Genomic DNA, 8,153 nt, shown 5'->3' on the forward strand with positions numbered 1-8,153 from the left:
ATTGTTAGAAAAAAAGTGATGGGGAAATACAGGAGGTGTTGGAGGGGAGAGAGTGGGCATGGATTTAATACAAACACCTTATATGCATGGATAAAATTCTCAATAAAGTTTCTTTTTTTTTTGGTCTTTTTGAGACAGGGTCTCCCTGTAGCCCCAACTGTCCTGGAACTCACTATGTAGACCAGGCTGGCCTTGAACTCACAGAGATCCACCTGCCTCTGCCTCCCAAGTGCTGGGACTATGACCATGCCCAGCAAAAAGTTTCTTTTAAAAGTTAAAAAAAAAAAAAGGAGCAGTAGAGAGGGGCATCCCTGGAAAAAGAATATGGAGCTGAGATCTAGGAATGAACTGATGTCAAGTAGTCAAAGTGAGGAGAAAGAAGAGGTCCAGAGAGGGAATTACATACAAAGGAATGAGTAGGCAGGAAGAACAACAGCTGATAGGGAAAAAATTCTCTCCTGCTGGCTTCTGAGCTCTGGGCAGGGCCCACCAACAACTATGGCACAGGCTCTGCCCTCACCCTAAAAGGGACTGTGCCACATAGTGACCCTATGGAGCTGCCAGAGGCTAGCATATAAGCCATTGGGTTTCATGTCTAGTTGCCAGCCGCACTTGACCAAATTCACAATTCAGCTGCAAGGCAAAGAGCCCAGTGTGGCCCAGAATCCCTGAGTCTCTAATCCTAGAGCTGGGGGTGCTCACCTGTGATCAGATATATTGCATATTGCCTAGGAGAAAGGATCTCAGTGCCTTGCCTTCCAGCAGTGCTGGAAGCCCCTCAACCCGGGCAGCTCCCCAGCTCCAAGCTAGAGCTTCCCAGCTTCAACGGGTATTGACAAGGCACTGCCAGGCCTCTCCTGATCTTAGCTTCCATTCTTTTCAGAAAATTACTTTGAAATGCACAAAATAAGCAATGAAGAATTGCAAAGGAAAGCAATTATGAGGCACAGTGTCCAGAATGTGAAAAACCCTATTGCAATTCACAAAGTTAAGTGCTTCCTTATTAGCACAGTAGAAAGGTTTGACATTGGGATAGTAACTATGTCATTTCAAACAGTGATAAATGTAAACAGAACGCTGAGATAGATCCTGAGATAACTGCAATAACTGATGTGGGCAGACATCCAACATCTGATAGTACTTGTAACAGAGCCTAGTCCTGGCTACTCCAAAGGCTGAGATGACAGGGCTATTTGAGCCCCTGAGCTTGAGACCAACATGGGCAACATAGTGTGACCCTGTCTCAAAAAAAAAAAATCTGTAACAAAGTCACCAATAATAATGAAAACAGGGTTGAGGAGATAACCCAGTGGGTAAAGCACTTGCCACACAAGCATGAGGACCTGAGTTTGAGCCCCAGAACCCGTGTTTAAAAGCTGGGTAGAGTGGCACACACCTGTAATCCCAACTCTGGGAAGGTAGAGACAACAGGATCTGTAACGCCCAGTGACCAGTCAGCCTAACCAAATTGGGGAGCTCCAGTGAGAGACCCTGACTCAAAAAATAAGGTGGAGAACAATTGGGGAAAAAACCCAAAGACACACACAACACATACACATACACACATGAACATACATGAACACATGCACACACATACATACATAAATAAAGGTAATTTTAAAAATGTAAACCCAACAACAAAAAGCGTCATTTGGCTAGTGTAGGTAATAAAGTGTTCTCAGCATGTTTGAAATAGGTGAGGCAAAGCTGTTTGGTTTCAACTTATTATTTACTACTGATGATGGGTTTATTGGAACACAATCCCATCAAAAGTTGAGATACATCATATTGCTGTCATCTTTTGTATGTGCACGTGTTCATGTGTCAAAGGACACCTACATGAGATGGTTCTCTCTTCCCACCATATGGGTTCTGGGGATCAAACTCAGGTCCTCAGACTTGGCAGCAGGCACTTTAAGCCACTGAGCCATTTTGTCAACCCTATTTTTTTTTTTTTGAGAGAGAGAGAGAGAGAGAGACAAGGTTTCATGTAGCCCAGGCTGGCCTGGAACTCCCTGTGTAACCAAGGATAATCTTGAACTCCTAACCTTGTGAGCTAAAGGCACAAAGTCTACTTTATAATAGTGTTAAATAGCTCTTGTCATTTTTTGAATACTGTACTGAAAGTGAAAGGTAGAACGTCTGTACATGGAAGGCAAGCTCTGACAAGGTGTAGTAAGCATACAGCAAAGTATGGTAGGGTATGGCAAGATATGGTAAAGTGTGGTAAGTTATGGAAAGGTGTGTAAGGTATGGTGAGTCATGGTAAGCTGTGGTAACCAGGTAGGGCTTCTGCTGAATGCTCATCAATTTTGAAGATAAGTATAAGAATCATAATGGAATCATATGTGAGCCAGGGCCACCTGTATTGATTTTTCTGGCTATACTCATAACCTGTGTTACAAGCTCCTGCAGAGATGGCATAGCTCTCTTATCTAAGTTCCCAGATCCCCACAATTCCATGCTGCAGCTGAGAACCCACAATCCAGGAAAAGAAAGTGAGCAAGGTTCACTATGGTTTGGCAACCCACCTGGGAGGTAGAACGGACAGAGGGCCGAAGCTACCAGGGTCAGGGAAGGCTGCTGGATGGGACTTTGAAGCAGATGCTGGATTTTGATCTAGAGACCTAGGTGGAAAGACTAGGCATAGCTATCAAATGGGTGAGAAGTGGGAGTCACATGCTAAGAACACTCGAGCTCAGAGCTCACAAGGGACAACTCTGCTGACAGTGTGAACATGGGGTCTCAACTAAGCTGAATATGATGGAATATATCAGGAGGCTGAGGCAGGAGGGTGGCATAAACTCCAGAGTTTGCCTCAGCCTCCCAAATGCTGGGATTATGGGCATGAACCACCATACTTGGTGAGGGCTTGGAAGATGGTTCAGTTGGTAAAGTGCTTGTCACACAAGCATGAGAACCCAAGTTTGACCCCCAGCACCCACATAAAAAGTCAGGCATGGTAGCATATGCTCATAATCCCAGTACTGGAGAAGTAGAGACAGGAGAATCCCTGGAATTCCTGGGGTTCACTGGCCAGCCAGCACAGCCTAAAAGTTGAGTTCTAGGACTAACAGACCCTGTCTCAAAAAAAAAAAAAAAGGGTGGACAGTTCCTGAGGAACAACACCTAATGTTGACCTCTGGCCTCTATATGCATGCATATGACTGCGTATGTGTGTGTATGCTCACACGCACAAACACACACACACACACCAAACAATTACAAAATAATAAATAGGGGGCTGAAGAGATGGCTCAATGGTTAAAAGCACTGGCTGCTCTTGCAGAGGACCCAGGTTCCGTTCCCAGCCACCCATATGGGACTAACAGTCATCCATAATTCCAGTTCCAGGGGATCCGACTCCCTTATCTGGCCTCCACAGGCATTGCATGGTGCACCTAAATACATGTAGGCAAAACACTAGTACACATAAAATAAATTTTTTAAAATTATTTTTAAAAATAATAAGCAAAGCCCCTTGACAACTCTAGGCAACAGGAAGTGGCAGGCCTTGGGAAGGTGGTCATTTGGACTCAGAACTCCAGCTCATCCCCTCAACCCCTTCTGGTCACAAAGAGACTGAGGATCCCCTGCAAAGGCAAAAAATTGAGTTCAGGGGGAAGGTAAAGTTTGGGGCTCAAGAACCAGAGGGCCTGGCTTCCCCACATACTATGTGTGTGACTTAGACATTTGCCTCATTTTCTGCACCTTAGTTTTTTCATCTATGACCTGGAGACAGCAGTCAGGACCTCAAGGAGCAACCAAATGTGACTAGAAAACACTCATACAGGTCACAGTGCCTGGCACAGAGCCGGCTCAGGGTATTTTTGCAGAGCTGTCTTATCACATCAGCACGGTTGACCCCAGATCTCCTCTGTGTCTGGCCAGAGGGTTCCAGGGTGAGGGGACACCAGGGCCCAGAGGGAATGGCCTGCCCTTAGCCCTAGGGGTGGGTAAACAGCTGCCTGTCCAATCAAGGCGGGTATAGAAGGGGGTAAGAAAAATTCAGCATCAGCAGAATCCTGCTGTGGGAGGAAAGGGTGGGTCTCTGGTCAAGGGTCATAGGTGCCCTACCCCTGGGGCTAATGAGTTCAGGTCCAGGGTAAGAAGGAGTAGAGGCTAAGTGGGTATAATACATACAAAAGAACTTGCACTGAGACAGTGGTACAGGCAGCATATTGCACAGCTTTAGGAATGCCTTCCTATCAACTTACAAGGAAGTGTTCTTTGGAGTCCTTGGCCTTATGCAATCTAGCCACTGGACCTAAATGCCCATTCTAACTTGGCCACTCCCTGGTTCTGCTGAAACCTTGAGCAAGCCACTTGCTCTCTGGGTACATCCATAAAGTGAGACCACCACACCCACCTTAATGGCTTTTATGTTTTCAACATAGAGCTCCTAAAAGTTGCTCAATAACAGCTTCCTCTTCTCTCAGGCCTCTTCTCCGCCCTTCCCAAGGGATTCTCCCGAAGCTTCAGGTACTAAGGCTGTGGGGTGTTAAAGTTGAGTCCATTCCACACCTAGTGGTAAGAAGAAAAACAGAGAATTGATGGGTAAGAGCCAAGGGTTCCAGCCTGTGGCCCACCTAACCCCTACCTGCTGCCCCATCCTCAGCAAATAGGCTGTGCCCTGCCCTGAGGCCTCTCTCTGGCTAATCACTTCCCAACCCTGGGAGAGGCCAAGCCAGGGTCTTCTGTTGTCTTGGGTCTACTGTCTGGCTTGTTCAGTCTAGATTTGAGGTCAGGCTTCTCTAGACCTGTGGACCTCAAGAAGCAAAAGAGGGGACTCCTGGTACTCAATGTCTGTGCCTCAGAGTCATCTCAAATTCACTGCACAATGTAAGGATGGGGAACCTCACACATTGTCTGTAAAGCCTGCCTTGAGTTGTGTGATGACCGGTCCAACTGGGATTGCTAGGGAGGAGATCCTCCACCTCCCAAAACTCCCAGTGATGCCATCAGACAAAATTGTCTCTGAAGCTGAAAACACTAGATCCTGGGCACCAAGGATCCAGCTACCATAAAGCTGACTGTCCTCACGGAACTGAGCTCCTGGGGATGGGGACAAACATTAAACAGTTATATAAACACATTCTGGAGCTGGGGACACAGCTCAGCGGTAGACAGCTTGCCTAGCATGCACAAGGCCATGGGTTCAATCTCTAGAAGCACTAAGTAAATAAGCATTTCTCACAGGATGTTAAGAGATGGAGATGGGGGGGGCTGGAGGGATGGCTCAGTGGTTAAGAGCTCTGGCTGGTCTTGCAGAGGACCTGAGTTCAGTTCCCAGCACCCACATGGTGACTAACAACTATCTGTACTTCCAGTTTCAGAGGGTCAGACACCCTCTTCTGGCTTCCACAGGTATTGCATGCATGGGTATACTTACATAATGAAGGCAAAACACCTATACACATAAACTAAAAACAAATAATTTTCTTAATTAAAAAAAGAGAGAGAAAGCCAAGGTACTGGACCAGGACATGCCTTTCTCTGGCTGTCCATCTCAGAAGGCTTAACTGGGCCCCCCAGCAGTTTCCTTGGGCTACATGGGGTCTGTTATAATGTCTGGGCCCTAAAGTCAAGGACCAGTGATGAACACCTTGTTTTGTTTCTTTGTTTGTCTGAGACAGGGTCTCACTGGGCTGGTGGCTCATGCCTTTAGTCCCAGCACTCAGGAAGCAGAGGCAGGCAGATCTCTGTGAGTTCAAGGTCAGCCTGGTCTACATAGCAAGTTGCGGGCTAGCCAGGGCTACAGGGTGAGATTCTGTCTCAAAAATAAAAAAAAAACAAAAACATCAAACCTTAAGAGAGTCTCATGCATAGCCCAAGCTGGTCTCAAATTTGCTATGTAGCCAAAAAAGGCTTTGAGTATCTAAACATCCTGCCTCTCTCTGCTAAGTCCTGCAGTTACAGGCTATGTTGTGCTCAGAATCAAATCCAAAGCTCCATGCATCCTAGGTAAGCACTATACCAACTGAGCTACATCCCAAACTCTGCTTTGTTTATTTCCATTTTGAGGTGGGACCTTGAACTTGGAAATGAATGACTGTGTATTCACAAGCTCTCCTCACGCAGTTACAAATGGCCTAGTATCAAGAGGGAAGAAGGGAGACAAGATTCTGGGATGTACTTGCTTCTGCCAACAACTCTGTTACTCTCCTTCCACCCGCAGGAAGCCTACTGTGCTTACTCCATCATCCTCATGGCGCTGTTCTGGTGCACCGAGGCCCTGCCCCTGGCCGTCACTGCACTCTTCCCCATCATCCTGTTCCCCCTGATGGGCATCATGGATGCCTCTGAGGTAAGCACTCCCATCTATAGAAGGGAGAACTTCACAGAAGTGGGTGGGTCTTCCCTAGAGCCCTGGAACCAAGGAACCTCTCCATAGGATTCACAGAAGAAGGCAGAGGACATAGGAGAGGATCAGGTAGAAGCTCTGCCTTGAGAGTTAATTCATAGTGGGACTGATTAGTCTTACCAGAGGTGCAAGGCCTGGAACCAGAAGAGGGCCATGACAGCCAGCTGAAGAGCTCCATCCAACAGCTGGTCCTGGTGGCACATGCTTGTAACCCTGGCACTAGGAGGCCAAGATAGGAGGATCATAAGTTCAAAGCCAGCGTGGGCTACCTAGGTAGACCCTATCTAAATAAAATAAAATAAATTGTCATCTCTTTATACCTACAGCACCATAGGGGGTTAGTTCCAAGATGCCCTTGGATACCAAGATCCCAGGATGCTGTACATAAAATGCATAGTGTTTGCACAGAGCCTCACATTCTCCTCATACTTTCCATCACTTCTAGATTGCTCATAATACCTAATGCAAATAAGTAGTTGTTATATTGTATTATTTAGAAAATAAGGCCAACAGGGCTGGAGAGATGGCTCAGAAGTTCCCAGCACCCAGATGGCAATTAATAATGGTCCATAACTTCAATTTCAGGGTATCAACACCCTCTTCTGTTTTCCATGGGCATTGTGTGCACATAGTGCACTTGCATGCATGCAGGCAATACATTCATACACATAAAATAAATTTTTAATTTTTTTTTTTTTTAGATAGAGTCTCACCGTGTATCCCTGGCTGATCTGGAACTCATTATGTAGACCAGGCTGGCCTTGAACTCATAGAGATCCACTTGTCTCTGCCTCCCATTAATCTTCTGGGATTAAAGGTGTATGCCACCACACCCAGGAAAATAAAATATTTTAAAAAAAAAGAAAAAGAAAAAGAAAAGGGCTGGAGAGATGGCTCATCAGTTAAGAACACTGATTGTTCTTGCAGAAGACCCAGGTTCGAATCCCACCACCCACATGGCAGCTAACAACTGTCTGTAACTCCAGTCCCAGGGGATCTGACAGCCTCTTCTGACCTCCACAGGCATTGCACAACATGTGTTCACTTACCTATGTGCAGGAAATACACACGTACACATATTTTTTTTTAATTTAAAAAAATAATAAAATAAAATAAAAAGAACATAGGGCCAGAAAGATGGCTCAGCAAGTAAAGGCACTTGCTGCCAAGCCTGATAACCTGAGTTCAAACCCCAAGGCCCACATGATAGAAAGAACTGACTCCCACAAGTTGTCCTCTGACCTTCACATACCATGTCCCCACGTGTATACACACAAAAATAAGTAAATACTTAAATTCTTAAAGTAATGAGAGGCTGGAGAGATGGCTCAATGGTTAAGAGCACTGACTGCTCTTGCAGAGGACCTGGGTTTGATTCCCGGCACCCACAGGGCAGCTACAAACAGTCCATAACTCCAGTTTTATGGGAATCTTAAGCTCTCTTCTGACCTCCGTAGCACTGCATGACACAGGTGCACTCACATACATGCAGGCAATACACTCATACACATAAAATAAAAATAATAAAATTTAAACTGTGTATTTTAATAATGAAATGGAAATCTTTTTTAAACGTTAAAACCTCATTTAATTTTATGTCTTATAGGGTTTATACTGAGTACAATATTGTATAACTGTATTACTTCAACAGTAAACCTAAAAATTACAGCCAATTTTGAAAGTGATACATCTTAGCTCTGGAAATTGGTATTGAATATGTCAATGCTGTTGTAATGAAATGCTTCTTCTAAGTATGTGGATATTAAATAATTTTGAAAAATTCATTTTT

The 8,153-nt window shown here is 45.2% G+C and overlaps 1 protein-coding gene across 2 annotated transcripts in view; it reads left to right on the forward strand.

Annotated features, from left to right (window-relative positions):
* Positions 1-8,153, forward strand: part of Slc13a2 (solute carrier family 13 member 2) — a 28,825-nt gene that overhangs the window by 11,264 nt on the left and 9,408 nt on the right. For both annotated transcript variants that reach the window (XM_008840602.2, XM_029567143.1), the window contains exon 2: positions 6,179-6,307. In XM_008840602.2, coding sequence (XP_008838824.1) covers positions 6,179-6,307 — 129 coding nt within the window. The remainder of the gene's footprint in view (positions 1-6,178; positions 6,308-8,153) is intronic.

The sequence above is a fragment of the Nannospalax galili genome, unplaced genomic scaffold (assembly GCF_000622305.1).
Source record: "Nannospalax galili isolate Female #2095 unplaced genomic scaffold, S.galili_v1.0 scaffold2241, whole genome shotgun sequence".
NCBI classification, from domain to species: Eukaryota; Metazoa; Chordata; class Mammalia; order Rodentia; family Spalacidae; genus Nannospalax; species Nannospalax galili.